The sequence below is a fragment of the Accipiter gentilis genome, chromosome 32, assembly GCF_929443795.1.
Source record: "Accipiter gentilis chromosome 32, bAccGen1.1, whole genome shotgun sequence".
Lineage (NCBI taxonomy): Eukaryota > Metazoa > Chordata > Aves > Accipitriformes > Accipitridae > Astur > Astur gentilis.
This window is the reverse complement of record NC_064911.1, coordinates 9,465,989-9,481,830: the sequence shown is the minus strand read 5'-3', so window position 1 is coordinate 9,481,830 and position 15,842 is coordinate 9,465,989. Positions and strand designations below refer to the sequence as shown.

Below are 15,842 nucleotides of genomic sequence, written 5' to 3'. Positions count from 1 at the left end.
CATTCAAGGCTTGTTTTCGAGGCTAAACTGGAATTTGAGACCAAACGTACAAACATTTTGGTCACTTGCTGCGTGAAGGCTGAAGACCGACCTTACAGGTTTGAACCCAGCGCACCTGCCGCTTCACATTTGACCTTGAGAGGAACCTCTTGGGTGCTTCCAGGGTGCTGAGGTTCAATCCCAAACAACCTCCTTCAGCCTTGCTGTGCAAAAGGGTAACTTCCCAAGCCTCACTTCCAGACCGACCAGAGATAACAGCACCGCAGGTGTGTTCAGAACATACGAGTAAGCTGCCAAAGTATCACAGGACTCCATATATATATTTATATATGGGCTCTTCATGATTACTTCCCTTCCTATCGGTGCCCAGCTGGTGGACCCACAGGGTTGCCGTCCCCAGGCCGGGCTGGCTCCAGCCCTGGGTGCCCGAGGGGATGGTCGGCAGCAGCCCCCGGCAGTTCCCCTCCATCACGCCCTGGAAACGACGGGAAACCCGGTCCGGAAACCCGCTCCGGCGCGGGGGAAGGCGGGTCAGTGTCCCGCCGCGGGCACTTGCTGCAAAGGGCGGGCGGCCACAGCCCTCCCCGTGCTTTGGGATCAGGGGAAAAAAAAAAAAAAAAAAAAAAAAAAAAATAGTCCCCCCGCAGGGCTGCAGCCACACTTTCCCCGCTGCCAGCGGGACAGTCCCTGCCGGTGGCCCTACCGAGGGCGGTCTCGGGAGCTGGGACGGGGCTAGCGGGGGCCTGGCACCCCCCCTCCCCCGCCGCCGGCCCCAGACGCGGGGTTAGCGCGGCGTTTTCGCAGTCCCCGCCGAGCCCCCCGGCAGGGTACCGCCGCGGCTGCTGGGCATACCCTGCCCGTGGCGGGCTTCTCGCTGCCGCTGAGCCTCGGGCGCTCGGAGCGCTGAGGGGAGACCGGCGCGGCCGCCGCCCGCCCCCCCCCCGCGGCCCGTTGCCGCCGCGCCGCGGCCACCAGACGGGTAACGGCTGCCGCCGGCCCCCCGCGCGCCAGCGGCTCGCGCGGGCGCCGGCCACGCCGGCAGGGGGCGACCCCGCCGGGAGAAGGGACGCGTCACGTGACAGCGCGGGGCGGGGGAGGGGGGGGGGGAGGGGGGGGCCGCGCCGCTCCGGGCGGGCGGGCGGGAGAGGAGAGCTGGCGGCCCCCTCCCTCCCTCTGCCCTGACGTCACCGCCCCTCGGTCTCCCGGGCGACGGCTCCATCAGCGCGCGCGTCAGCGCCGCCCGTTCCTTGGCAACGGCCCGGTGTCTCGCTCTCCTTCAGCCTCGCGCCTGGGCGCGCGTCTCTCTGGCGTCAAAGTGACGTCAATGGGCCCGTCTCGGCTTTCGGCGGTGGGCGGGGGGAAAGAGGCGGGAGGGAGGGCGGGGTGTGTGTGGAAGCGGGGAGGGAGGAGGGGGGGGGGGCGGCGGAGCGGGGCGGGAGGGAGGGAGGGGGGGGGGAGTGGGGGGAGCCGGGACATCCCGCGTGGTCCCGCCGCCTGCCCCCCGGCGCACGCACACACGTACACACACACACACGCACACACGCGCACACGCACAGGCGCGCGCGCACACACACACACGCGCACTCACCACACTCGCGCGCACACAGCCCACCGGCAGCGGCAGAGCCCGGCAGCCGCGGAGAGCGCCCGCCAGGTACGACGGCTCGGGCGGCCGCTCCGACGGTGGGGCGGCGGGTCGGCCGGAGGAGAGGGGTTTTGGGGGGCGGGGCCGCCGCGGAGCTCGGACGGAGCGGCGGCGGCGGCGGCTCCGGCTCGGCTGCGGGGAGGAGGGGGAGAGGGCGCCGAGCTGTGAGGGGGTGTCCGGCGGCGGCGGCGGCGGCGGGCGGGGCTGACGGGGTGTGCTGTGCCGTCTCCGTGCAGGTGCGAGCGGCCGCGTCCCCGGGGCAGCGCGGATGCTCCCCTCCTAGGCGCGGCGTGCGGTGCCCGCCACCCGCCTAAATCATGGTGATCATGTCAGAGTACGGCTCCCTGCCGGCGGCCGGACAAGCCCAGCAGCGGCCTCTGCGAGTCGGCTTCTACGATATCGAGAGGACCTTGGGGAAAGGCAACTTCGCCGTGGTCAAACTGGCCAGGCACAGGGTGACCAAAACGCAGGTGGGTGCGGAGGCTGGGGGTGCCGGGCGGGTGAAGAGCCTGTCTTTTGGCGGGCCGGCGGCGGCGGGCTGCCGCTGCCCGCGCCGTGAGGTGAGCTGACGGCCGATGGAGGCGAAGGGAGCGGCGGCGGCGGCGGCCAGCTTTGCAAAGTCCCGCCGCCGTCAGTGGGCACCGGGAGCCGGTGTGGCCCTTCGGAGGAGCTGCAGGTTCTCCCGGTGCGCTCAGCGGCGTTCCCGTGAAATTAAAACCGGGCAAGGATATGTAAAAAAACCCCCAACATTTCGGAGTGCTACGGTAGCTTCATCGAGTTACCCCCTCTTGGTCTGCTAAAAAGTCCAACAGATAAAGGATCTTTTGAAGGCTTCGGGCGGGTTTAATTTTTTTCGTTCCCCGTGCGTGCTTCAAGAACAAAGAACTTGCGGCGTTATTTGCAGAAATAATTTATTAATGGGCATGCAACCGTATTTATGTTTCTAGTGCATGTCAAAATCCCATCAGTCGCTACAGTACAAAACAGTCTGCTACAGGAATCTGTTTTTCACTGGCACGGGATGGATTAAAAGATTTACCGAATCCTGTCCAGTGCTAATTTCTGCAGTTCTGTTCACTACCTTAGGTGTAATCCTTTGACGTAGAAAAGAAAAACGAAAACGTTCTGTGGTGTGAATTCTGTGCAGTTCAGAAAAACAGAATCAGCTTTGTCAAGTTTGTACTTTAAAAGCTACTTTACTTGGATTTTGTGAGTTGTGTGTGCGTGCGGGGGGGGGGGGAGTGTCGTCTTTTTTTTTTTTTTTAAGAGATCTGAACAGTAAGAGTACCTATTTTGTAATACCTGGGGTTGTTTTATTTTATTATTTTTTTAAACCTGCAGGTTGCAATAAAAATAATAGACAAAACAAGGTTAGACCCGAGCAATCTGGAGAAGATTTATAGAGAAGTTCAGATAATGAAGCTTTTGAATCATCCCCACATTATCAAGCTGTATCAGGTAAGAGGTCAGCTTTTAAGCACAGCACGCAGATGAGATATGCTTGTGCTCTTCTCTTGCCCATGATTTTACATCAGATATTTGCAGAGAGAATGCATATTGAAATACTTTTTGAAAAACACTTAAACTGTTTTTTTTAAAAGTCATTCATCATTCGTTGAACAAGATTCTGGTACATCAGACAGCTTTTTGACAAAATGCACTGTACAATTTACAGTTAAAGCGAGGCTGAGGTTTGTTTCAGATCGAGGAACTGATTATCTGAACTTCTAGGATTAACTTGCCTTTCCTTACTCCTCTGCTTTTCCTGTTTAGAGGACTGGAACTTCTTATGTGCTTTTGATAAGAGGAAGACTTAAACTCATGTAGGATAGCAGAGAAGAAAGCACAAAAGTTGAGTTTGCCAGAAGTGGAAGGGATTTAAAATCAACAATTAAACCAAATCAATCTAAGGAGAAAATCTAAGTAGAAATCTAATTTAAGAATTAGAATTCTAACCTAAGTAGAAAATAAAAAGCCAGTAAATGCTGGTATCTTAGAATATGTCAAGAAATGACCTGTTTGGTTATTCTGTTCCAGTTTGTTTTGAAAGTCAGTTTTAAATATCTTTGCCCTTGTAGAGTTTCACAACATGAATTTTGGTTTAGATTTGTTCGGTTTCTGCACTGATGGGTGTTTTTAACAGTAAGAACAAATAAATGTGTTGTGCAGAAAATAGGATCACATCTGTCTAGTGAGCAAGGACTGCTTTGCAAATTCTAAATATTCAATCTAATTAGCATTTGGTGTAAGTTCCTCTTAATCATCTTAAATAGTGCCATGTGGATTTAAGAAGAAGATGAGGTATCACAGTCTGTCTGGACCGGTCTAGAAGGGCAGCGGGGAGAGAGGAGTAGATGGATGAAGCAGCAGGTCTGAAAGTCCGTGTGCAGTAGTAAACACTATTATCAGCTGCAATCTTACCGTTGGGTTTGTTAGCTTTAAAAAAAAAAAAAAAAAAAAAAAAGAAAAAAAAAAGTTTTAATTAATGTGTAAGGCTGAAGAGCCAGTAAGGCAGGTGCTTAGGCAAGGCATTATTTTTAAAGACCTTGACACACATGAAGTGCTTGATATTTATAGTATTAACCATCATAACAAAAATTATTCTGTGTTAACATCTGACGTCATTGTTGCCCATAGGGCAGTATAGGATATACAGAAACATTCTAACAGTTAAGTTGATTTCATTTCAGTGGAATGATGCGGGTGAAAATACTATTTCGAAGCTTTTAGAAAAGCAGGTTAAATTCCATCTAGTTGAACCACTTCACTTGATGGAGCAAATGACGTTCGTAGTGGACCATAATTTCTTTTCAGTGAAGTTTTCTTTTCTTTGTTGTTGTAACTGATGCTTTACCTGTTTGGTGGAGACTGAGAAGCAGGGATGGAATTAGATGACATACCAATGTAGGGTGTGTGTTCTTGTATTATTTCATCATTGTTTTAGTTTCAGCACGGCGTCTTAATTTCATCCAGCTGGCAACTTTCCCAGAATACTTTCCTTCAGTTTTTTAAACTGGGAACCTCTCTTCCTTTGCTCCCTGTTTGTTTATTTTCATTTCATGTCTGTGTGTAATTGTAGTGGGGGGAGGACAAGAGTCTTCGAAAAATGTTACATGTTAGGAGCCTGGAAATTGCAGCCTTTGAAGTAGTAGTGACGCTTTTTTGATTGTTAACATGTTGTGAGCCTCCTGCTTCCAAAACAAAATAATCTGCTACTTGAGAGTCCAATTCCAGGGAAATGTTGTATTTTAAAAACTGAAATGCAACATTTGAAAGATGTGCCATAGTAACTGAAGATGAATTTGGAAATGCTTAGCATTTCTCATTCATTTTTTGGTTTTTAGTTCTTCTTTGTTTTTTCCTCCAAAGGAAAAAATTAACAAGTATCAAAGGAAGTTGATACTAGATTGATAGTTGAAGGCTGGGCGGTATATTGATGGTTGTTGATGTGCATCAAAGACTGCCATTACACAAACAGCAGCCTATTGTCACTTGCTTGGGAGGCTTGCCATGTCCCTGGCCAACACCAAATGGCACCGGGGTATTTGATACTACTTCTTGATTTGTCCAAGTTGCAACTATCTCTCCTGACCTCAGTACCTGCTAGCCTTGAAACAAAGACAACTTTATATAAACTTTAAGTGTCTCTGCGTGTTCAAAATCAAATGAATTGTAAAACTATATATGCATATTTTGGCAAAAAAGGAATTCAGGGAAGTGTATGAAATTATTGAAATGCTCATCCGTTATCTTGCAGAGATTAGGTGGCATGGTAATGGTGAGAAGAACGATGGCATGGAAAGCCATTGTATATTGTACACACATAAGCACTGATCTGTTGTTGCCTTTACTGCCAGCTGCTGTGGCAAATAAATAATTGAACCGATATGTTTGAGAATGCACTTAGAAAAATGAATGAAACTACAGAGGGTCTGCATTTTTTTTAAGCATGTCCTCTCGTGTCTTCACAGGTTATGGAGACGAAGGATATGCTTTACATTGTTACTGAATTTGCAAAGAATGGAGAAATGTTTGGTAAGTCCTCACCGCCGGAGCTAACAGTTCTTTAGATTTAGAAACCATGGCTTTATTGTTATCATTCCTGTGTAATATATATATATTCTGATTAAAAATCCAGGGTTGGCATTGTCAGCTGTCAAACAGAGAGTGCAGCACCTGCCGGATTATGAAAAATTTCCTCCAGGTGTTTCTAAATCCTGTGCCTCTTTTATTTTGTATTGCAGATCATCTAACCTCCAATGGGCACTTAAGTGAAAGCGAAGCACGGAAGAAGTTCTGGCAGATTCTTTCAGCGGTGGAATATTGTCACAGCCACCACATAGTGCACAGGGATCTCAAAACAGAGAACCTTCTGCTAGATGCTAACATGAATATCAAGTTAGCAGGTAATGAGAAATACGCGGTTAGTCTATAAACAACATTTGGCATGTAGTCAAATTCAGTCTCCCTAGGATGATCCTATAAATGTATTTATGGTAACTGATAATAAAACAAAGTTACTGATATGTCTCTGAACATATCCTCTGGACAAAAGAGAATAGCTTAAATGAATAGGCAGAGAATAAAACAATACATCTGCTCCCTTCTCTCCATTTTCTGCTACTCCTGAAATATTAGTATGTGGTTGAGTAATGTCTTACCCCACACTTTCACCTTCATTTCAGACTTTGGCTTTGGAAACTTCTACAAGTCGGGAGAACCCCTCTCCACTTGGTGTGGAAGCCCACCCTATGCAGCTCCAGAAGTTTTTGAAGGCAAAGAATACGAAGGACCTCACCTTGATATATGGGTGAGCTTGATATTCCTTAGAAATCACATTTCACACTTTGTGAGGGTCTGTGGGCTTTCAAAGTCATTGCTTCTACTGGAGTCACTCACATGCTGTGCTGTTTTCTATTGACAGAGCCTTGGGGTGGTGCTGTATGTCCTTGTCTGTGGTTCTTTGCCTTTTGATGGACCCAATTTACCAACTCTGAGGCAAAGAGTGCTGGAGGGCCGGTTCCGCATCCCTTACTTCATGTCTGAAGGTGCTTTTTTCAGATCCTTAATGTTAGAAAAGGGGCTACAAATAAAGGAATAGCTGTCCTGTTCCTTCTTGGGGCAATGACAGATGGGACTGGTTTTGCAGCTGGCAATCACTTTGTCTTTTATGTATCCAGTAATTTCTGTAGAGCAGCGCTTATAGTTGAGGGACTAGTTGCACATGTTTTCTTTTCTGGGATCTACTTACGGTGCATCTAAAAGGCTGTCGTTTCCTTTCTTAGAGTATCTCTATGGATTACAAAAATACTTGACACTGTAGCTGGGGAAATAATCACTCACAAAAGAGAGAAAACAGGATTTTAATGAGACTAGCCTGCAATGCTGAGATGGGTGTAGTTCTCCTAAGATATTTTAACTATGCAGAAGGGGTATGTTTCAGTGTGGCTGTGCTGTCAAGGACAGCAGAAATAGTGGGGCTTAGCACTACTTCTTGAGCACTCCAACAGTCTGGTGAGAAAAAGGAACTGAAGAGTATTATCACCTCTCTCTGATTTGGATTCAAAACCAAGTGAATGTGCCTCTGTCTTCAAGTGAGGAGTATCTTTTGAAGTCTGACCTTTATCGTAGCCGTGAACAGCTTTAATTCCCTGATCATAAACAAATAAGCAGTATATATGGGCCAGGAAGTTGTATGTGATGGGGTTCTGTACTGAATTCCGACCTATTTTAAGTGGATGTAACATCATTAAACCTGCATCCACTCAAAACTAGCTCTCCTACAAGGTGCAAGGCCACCTGAAATCTGCCGGTATCCAGTACAGCTTCATTTCCTGTAGTGATGTGTTGCTTTTGTGAAATGTATGTGGACACCTCTTGTGCTGTTTTAAATACCTGGTAGTCAGATCAGGCATCAGCCGCTCAGAAACCTTTAATTCCTGTTTTCACAGGCATCATACACTGTTGCTGGGAAGGTTTCTTAGCAGTGACCTGGGGCTGGGCTGTTATTTTTACGCCTTGCTCATGAGTTTGTTTTTGTCATCTAGACTGTGAAACACTAATCCGACGGATGTTGGTTGTGGACCCAACCAAGCGAATAACCATTTCCCAAATAAAGCAGCACAAGTGGATGCAAGCTGACCCGTCTCTTCAACAGCAGCAGTCTTTGTCCTTCTCCATGCAAAACTACAACTCCAACCTGGGTGACTACAATGAGCAGGTCCTTGGGATCATGCAAACACTTGGCATCGACAGGCAGAGAACTGTTGAGGTGAGAAGCGCTTGCCCCTTTGATACATCTTCAGTGACTACCAGAATGCCAATGGTGCAGTCATATATATGTCATTCAGTGACTAGCCTTGATCCAGTGTCAGAGTGTAGTAAAATCTTCACTGCCCTCTGGATTTTTACTTACTTTTGAGTACACTATTATGAGGCCTTAGTTATGAGTTTTGGCTGCTTGTGTCCTGAGTTACCTGTAAGTCAAGAGTCCTTTCAATGTCTTCTAGTCTCTGCAAAACAGCAGCTACAACCATTTTGCTGCGATTTATTACCTGCTTTTGGAGCGCCTCAAGGAGTATCGAAGCAGCCAGCTATCGAGTCGTCCAGCAGCTGGCCGTCAGCAAAGACCAAGGAGCTCCGAGATCAGCAGTGTTGAGGTAAGGAAGGGCATTACTTACTGGGAAGCTGTGTCCATTGGCTTTCTTTTTTTTGTCCCTTGCTGTGGGAAAACACAAGACTGTAACTCTCAAACTTCTGAAAACCAATTCTGATATTGGTGCCCTCTGATAGGACACAGCCTACTGTTCTTTAGCAGGCGGCTGACTGAATACTAATGGCCTGTTTCCTAAGAAGTGACTGTGGGTCATGGTCCAAAGAATAGTCTGCCTCCAGTGCAGGTCAATAATGAGCCAGAAGGTTAGGCATCTCATGGAAATTTGCCCTCTTAGGCATGGATCGGTTACACTTCTTTGTTACATACCCCAGTAGGATCCTCAGAAGTACTCCATGAGTCAGTTTGTGTGTTTTTCTGACATTCTTTTTCTTTTCCTCACCCCCACCTCCTTTAAAGTGTGCTCTGGGTGCCTTTTCAAATTGTACTTTCAGTTAAATGGCCTAACTTAGGAGAAGTACTTTTGTGTTTGTGTTGGCATTGAAAGACTAGCTTTGTTAATTTTCATAGAAAGTATGTGGAGAAAGCTTACACAGAAGGTGGCTCTGAAATTCCTTGAGCCTCCAGTATCTGAAAAGACATGTGGAACTGCGGTGTATGTGATGGCTTCTGTGCATCGCTTTCTCTCTCCAGATGCCTCAGGACAGTCTCACTAGTGAAACCCTGCGATCATCTCTGCTTTACCAGCAACCTCAGAGCCTGATTCAGCCATCCTTGCAGGCAGAAATGGACTGTGACATAAGCAATCCATTACAGGTTGGTGTTGTCAGCTACACTGTGTGTTACTTTTTTTTTTTCCCCCATTGTTCTGCCAATCCAAAACAATGGGAGTTGTGACTCTGTTGTTCTCTGCCTTCAATCTTTTGTTTGGCATTTGGGCATGGTGTCATAGTAGCCTCTCAAACAATATGCCTACTGAAGATATGCCACAGGACTGTGAAGAGTATTAAAAGGTAGTTCAGAAATAAGCGAAACACCCTTCAGTCTGTGATCTGACATGTTTTGCAGCCTATGTTCTTTCCTGTGGATCCCAACTTCAACGGGCTCTTCCGGAACCGCTCCATCTCCCCCAACAGCCTGCTGGAGACCACCATTAGTGAAGAAGTAAGACAAGAAAAGGAGCTGGAAGATGAAATTAAGGCATATGACCACCCCATCCACATCCCTAGCAACACCAGCAGGAGGCACACACTGGCCGAAGTGACCACTCATTTCTATCAGCATGCCCCTCCATGTAAGTAAGTCTGGGAGAGGTGAAGCGTGTCCATAGTTAGAGGAAAAGGACAGAGAAGGAGTGCCATAGCGGACAAATGCCTGGGGAGTATGTGCTGATTTTACCTTGACTGGGATAGGAAGGCCCAGAAAAGAGGTCTGTACTCTGCCCTCCACAGTTCTGTGTTTCTGTAAATAAGCATGGCCCTTAAGGAAGAGACATTGCACTGTTGTATTTCACCTAGATCACTTTAGAGGGGATCATTCTCACAAGCAGGACATAACCCTTCTGTGCTTGCTTCTGCTGTTGTACCGGGGGAGGTGGGGGTGTCTGAATTTAAAAAACAGGTTGTCACTAGCTGTATTTGGTACACATTCAGACCCTGTGAATGAAATATACAAGCAAAACTGTTTACAAAACAATAATCCTGTGTCAGAGATGTTGTGCTGAAGAAACACTGTAGGCCTGATCCAGCACAGCCTGGTGGTGCTCTGGCAGAGCTCTGCCAGCTGGACAGGAGCCCAAACTTAGGTTATTTGTTGATGACCTCTTGCTGGAGTCAAGCCCTGCAACAACACGAGTTGCTGGACACCTCTCCAGCTCGCAGGTGCTTATTAGTGCCAGTGTAGTTGGGCAGAAGAAGACTGATGTCATGTTTGTTCCTTCCTGTCCTCATCTTGGGAATGCTCTTTCTCTCCTTCCTTCCCCTCCATAGGTATAGTCATTTCCTCTTCTGCAAGCCCCACAGAGGGAACTAGTTCAGACAGCTGCCTTACTTCATCTTCAAATGACAGCTCAGTGGCCCTGAGCAGCTGTTTGGCAGGTCAAGTAATGACGGGGAGCCCAGCCACAGCTAGGATGACGTCGCCTTTCCTAGCTTCCCAGTCTGACGCTCCAGTGTTACAAGCCCAGGGCTGCATAGGAGGTGCTTCTCTCCTGCCTGTCAGCTTCCAAGAAGGAAGGCGAGCATCTGATACCTCATTAACTCAAGGTAATGTCTTCCTTGCTTTATTTCTGGGGAGTTGCACCCCTCCAACTGCCACTAGGAAAGGGTAGCATGCAGGGATACTTGCTTGCCCGTGTTAGTGTTACACTGAGGACAGCCCCTTGGTTATTCTGCCTCTTTACTCGTGGTCCTTGAGGGGGGGTCAGATGCCCTGAGAAGGTGCCTAGATGAGAATTTCTCGGGTACTGATTCAGCATGCCCATGAAGATATTTCTGCTGCTGTGAGTGGGATGGTAGGCTCTGCCTTCCTCCTAAAATACGGAGTGCACAACATCATGATTTCTATCAGGTTTCTCCTTTGCTGTGCATGTGTCCATCTACATAAGGGTGCAGCTGTCCCAAACCCTGTTCCATTATGTAAATTTTGCTCTGACCATCAGGCAGGGGGGTGAACATGAACTGAAAAGTCATGGTCTCTTCTAGTGCAGTTCTCACGCAAATGAAGGCAGCTGCCCAGAAAGGCTGATCTGTAAAGCAGGCTCCTAGGCAAATGCTAAGGAGGATTAAAGTGCATTTCTTTTCCTCGTGTCCCACAGGCTTGAAGGCTTTTAGGCAGCAGCTGCGGAAGAACGCTCGAGCCAAGGGGTTTCTCGGCTTGAATAAAATCAAAGGCTTTGCTCGGCAGGTGTGTCAGTCCTCCTCATCTCGGGCAGCAAGGAGTGGCATGAGCCCTTTCCAGCACACGCAGCCGAACACCTGCATGTACAGCAGCAGTGGGAACAGCAGAGAGGGAAGAAGCCTCCTGGAGGAGGTGCTACAGCAGCAGAGGTGAGAAGCTGGCTGGGATGAATTTTGCTGTTCTCATTGGGTTTACTTTGGTTAGGGGCAAGTGAGGAGGAGTAAACACAGCAAAAGAGGTTGAGGAGTTTGGTCACTGGGGATTCCTATCCTCCATCTTTGCTGTGTGGCAGCAGATAAACTGCTTGGCTTCCTTTGTGGCTTCCTGCACTGGCATACGTAACATAGGACGTGCAGTTTCACTTAAAAATCTCGACATCCAAATATTTGGAGGTTGCTGAATTGAGAAGCAATTTGGTACTGTGGGGGAAAACATTACTTCTTCCCATTGCAAGCTGTGTTTTGCTTTGTTAGTTTTGGGAATGATTTCTTTCCTCCTCTGCCTCCTCCTGTAATTTTCCCATGGCAAGGAAGTGAGACCTTGTAATTTGGAAAAGTTACAGCCCACAAAGGAGGCCCAGTTCCAGTGGCCTCAAATGTCATGTGTGGTGGCACCTCTTCATTCCCATAGAAGCAAGATGGAAAATTGAGTTTCCGGTTTATCTGCACACGTTGTCTCTAGAACATCTATTATTAGCAGGCCAAATGCTGACTAGATAACCCTCTGGTGATAGTTGCCCTCTCCAACATGAGGAAAAGCCCAGTGAAAACACGTTGACCTGGCATGGTCAGCTTGCTTTAATTGTAGTGGCTGGATAAGGAGAGGTTTGATAGAGAGAAGGAAACAAAGGGGAAAGTTACGGTCAGGGTTATGGGCAAGAAAGGAGGAAGAAAAACTTTAAATCATCCTAGCAGTGCAAATTAACCTCTTCCACCCTTGGATTTTGTTCAGAATGCTCCAGCTCCAGCACCACCAGCTACTGCAGACAGCTTGTCCCCAGACTTCTCAGACATCTGCAACAAATGGCATCCCCTCCTCTGATAGCATAGGTACCTGCAAAGCATCCAATTCTCTTCTGTTGTCAGAGCTACAAAGAGAGAACTCATTTGAGCTGGCCTTTGCTGGCAACAGCCAACTGCTCCAACCTCATTTCTTTGGTGTCAGCGTATCACCGGTGTCCTCAGCAGCTCACCTTTTAGACACGCACCTGTACATTAGCAGCAACGTTTCTCCAGTTGGCACTACCTTCTCTCAGCAACAGAGTTTCTCTGCGCAGTCTCCAAGCTATGACGCTGTCACTCTGCAGCACGGGGATTGTGAGATGGAGGACCTGACTTCCAACCAGCTAGGGAAGTTCGTCCTGGTCAAGTGAGAGCCCTGGCTGCTACAGCTCATGCTGCTCTTGTTGCGAAGAACTTTCACCGCTGTTCCATGGCATGTGTGGGTCCATGGCTGGCTGGTGTTGTGTGGACGAATGACTCTCAGAAGCAATAAATTTTGAAGTATGTGAAGAGGCTGTCTGGCTCAGAAAGCTAGCAACTTTATAGAACTGAAAAAGCAATATGTATGTCTTTTTGCTTCTACTATTCTTGCACTGAACAAATATGAATAGAAACTGAATTTTTTAAAGGAAAAATAATGATGGGGAAGATGGGTGGGGCATTTGTGGGGACAGGGAGGGATGTGGTTGGGGAAGAACTCTTCGGTACTGTACTCAAGTCAGACCAATACAGCTCTGCTGTTATGCAAGATTAGCAGCTGTCAGTAGTGGTGACACAGCAGGGAGAGGCTTTTCAAAGAAGGGACCAGAGCCTCCCTTTTTCACAATATTCATTTATGGGTTTGTGAAGATGATTACCTCTTTTAAAGAAAATAAACAGAAAACCAGTGGCATGCAGCATTATGCATTCATAGAAGACAAAAATGGAAGCATTGCCATTTGTTGGGGTTTTTTTCCCTCCTGTTAACACTCATTTTATTTAAAGGAACCAACATCCCCATTCCACACCTCCCAGATACATATACTTTAAATGAAAACTGTGAACTTCTTGCTTGATACATCAGCTGGAAAAGCTTAAAAAGCCCTTCTAATTAGTACAGAAGCAAGTAATCTATTGAAAATGTATCCCTTGATGTAAGGATCTAAATTGCATAATGTCTGGTCTTTTGCAGGGATGTTTGTTTGGGGGTGGTGTGTGTGTATATACATATAAACATGTGCACACATGCATATATTTTGTCGGTCTGAATAATCTTTAAGAATCTCTTTATAAACGCTAAGTTTTTTTCATATTCTTGCAGAGGCACTGAGGAGGGAAGTGTTAGTACCAGTGGGGTGAAGGGAAGGGTTTTCTTTTTAAAAAGCCCTCCTGGAGGTTGCCTACAAAGTTGCCTGAGGGGTATTTCTTAGTGCTGCACATTGTTATTTCCGCTGCTAATTATGTTTTTATGCATTTCATTATCAGGGTCCAAACAGAACTGACTCTTGGGGAAATGTGCAATATTGAGGTTATAATTACATACCGGCAAAGACAAAAGGAATAGGCTAGAACAGAATTCTACTCTAACGGAGTACAGCTATTTCTGAACAAAACTGTATTAAAAGTGAGTAAAACAGCACAATCTTTGGGTGTTTGTTTTTGGTTGGTTTGTTTTTGGCATATTAGCAAAATGAGGTTTTGGATTAGATAGGTGTTTTTTCGTATGGTTTTTAATGCTGTATATGTATATAAATAGGAAGCAGAAAACTATATAACACTAGTTATTTTTTATATTTTGTAATATGCTTATATTGTGTTTCTGGTATAGACCCCACTCCTCTTTCAAGGCAGAGCATAACTTCTGTAGGTATTGACAGAAGTTATGCTTAGGTATAAAGGGGAGAACAGACTGTGCTCCTACAGAAATGAGTCAGGTAGGGCATGCAAACTTTGGAAGCAGGTAAGCAAACAGTGAGCCAGCTTGGCTGGAAGCTGCCATCCGAATGTCAGAAAATAGCTGCATTCTGTCTAAACGCTTAAAGGACCCATCTCCCTAGTGTGACACAGGGTGCCTTCAAGTTACCTTGGCTTCATGCAACCTGCAGTATTACGCATTTGCAAATAATATAGATACCTGTTTTTTTGTTTGGTTTGTTTTTTTTTTTAAAAAGAAAAAAGCCAAAGATCGACCAGGTTAATTGGTGGGAGTAGGAAGGGTTGAAGATGTCATGTGGCTCTGTCTGTGGCTCTCCATAAATGACCTCTTTATCTCTGTGTAGTAACTGTGTGTCTATATTGGTGCATCTCCAGCTTGCCACTGCTGCTTCGTGGTCTGGAAGCTTCAAAGTGAGAGAAAATTGCTTGAGTTGAATTTCTGTTAATGAGCGGTGCCTTGCAGCAGAGAAAACACCAAAGTCTCATGCTCATTTGTAGTGGTTTTAAAAAACAAACAAACAAAACCCAACCTGAAAAACAGATTGCATGGAGATGACTGGAGAGGAGGGCAAGAAGAAGCCAGCTCATCACAAAGCAGCAACTTTGCCTTCAGTTTTGTAAGGGGTAGCACACATACTTAAAACGCAGAATTTCCTCCTCAATGTTTGTTTTGTTTAATGCCATGGATCAAAAGGCCACAGATTCTTTTGTTTCCTGTCCTGAGCAATGACAAGCACTTTACTTTCATAGTATTTTTTTTTCTTTTCCAATTGCTGTAGAACCTCTTTGGAATTATTGCTGGAGCAGAAAGAGGTCATTTTAAAAGTTTGGGGTTTTTTGTAGATGTCTTGACAGTGCTGTTCTGCAGACTGCAATGCAATAGGGTATTTAAAGACACTACGTGATTGGTTTAATTAAGATGTATAGTTTATTTTTTATCATGACTGAACAATCATTTTATTTCTTATGTTAAAATGAGAGGTGTACACCAAAATGATTAGTCGATGTGTTTTATTTAATATTTAAATAAAAAATGTTTTAAAATTGTTGTCCTGCAAATGATTCTGTGGAGTATTTTCTCCTGATACATACATACGATTTGCATAGTTAAGACTCATTTTAAAGCCTAAGTCCATAGGACATTACTGACACTTTCTATTACATACTAGATGAAGAGGAATGGCGGGCTCACAAATCTGATAATGGGATATTGAGCCTTTCGCTGGTAGGCAATCTGTCTGAATCTAACCCAAGTCTGTAGTAATCGGGTTATAAAATCTGACAGTAAGAGAGGTCTATGGAGAGAAAATGGTCAAGCGTGGTTTAATCGTTACCAGATGAGCACTCCATCCGTGTCACCTTCATCTGAAAGAGGCCCCAGCCAGATTAAGGCAGTGATGGAAAAAGAGCAAAGGGGAAGAGAGAGGGAGGGAGAGATTCCAGGGGTGGTGGCTTTTCTCCCTTAAAATAGAATTTGAGAATTTAAAAAATGCTGGAAAGGTACAGGCTTAGCTGGCCTGGGAATGTGTGTAGAGCACTGGCTGCCCTGCACTGTGGAGATTGCCTCGGCTGGCTTTAAATAAGCCGAGGTTCCCACTGTGACCACGCACTGCAGCACTGCCCTCGCTGCAGGTGGGGATGCACCTCTGCTCTAGCAAGAGCAGTTGTGAGAGCACCCAACGCGGCTGCCTGCCGACTGAGACGGTGGCACTGAGGCTGGTGGAGATGTTACTTACCGAGCGTGGGCTTCGCTTGCTCTGTGTTTCCTTTG

At 46.6% G+C, this 15,842-nt stretch overlaps 1 protein-coding gene across 4 annotated transcripts; it reads left to right on the top strand.

Annotated features, from left to right (window-relative positions):
* The first annotated feature begins 1,480 nt into the window (after positions 1 to 1,480).
* On the top strand, positions 1,481 to 15,107 carry SIK1 (salt inducible kinase 1). 4 transcript variants are annotated; one of them, XM_049834978.1, is made up of 14 exons: positions 1,481 to 1,654; positions 1,882 to 2,115; positions 2,987 to 3,103; positions 5,617 to 5,680; positions 5,890 to 6,051; positions 6,331 to 6,455; positions 6,570 to 6,693; positions 7,693 to 7,916; positions 8,155 to 8,304; positions 8,952 to 9,074; positions 9,327 to 9,552; positions 10,247 to 10,522; positions 11,074 to 11,305; positions 12,108 to 15,107. In XM_049834978.1, the coding sequence occupies exons 2-14, from the start codon at positions 1,963 to 1,965 to the stop codon at positions 12,526 to 12,528; spliced, it is 2,397 nt and encodes a 798-aa protein (XP_049690935.1). In that variant the 5' UTR covers positions 1,481 to 1,654; positions 1,882 to 1,962; the 3' UTR covers positions 12,529 to 15,107. The 4 variants fall into 4 exon arrangements, 3 of the variants coding, with proteins under 3 accessions (XP_049690935.1, XP_049690934.1, XP_049690936.1); XR_007510283.1 differs by lacking the exon at positions 1,481 to 1,654 and having other exon boundaries at positions 1,827 to 2,115; positions 12,108 to 13,760; positions 14,447 to 15,106; XM_049834977.1 differs by lacking the exon at positions 1,481 to 1,654 and having other exon boundaries at positions 1,827 to 2,115.
* The last annotated feature ends 735 nt before the right edge of the window (positions 15,108 to 15,842 follow it).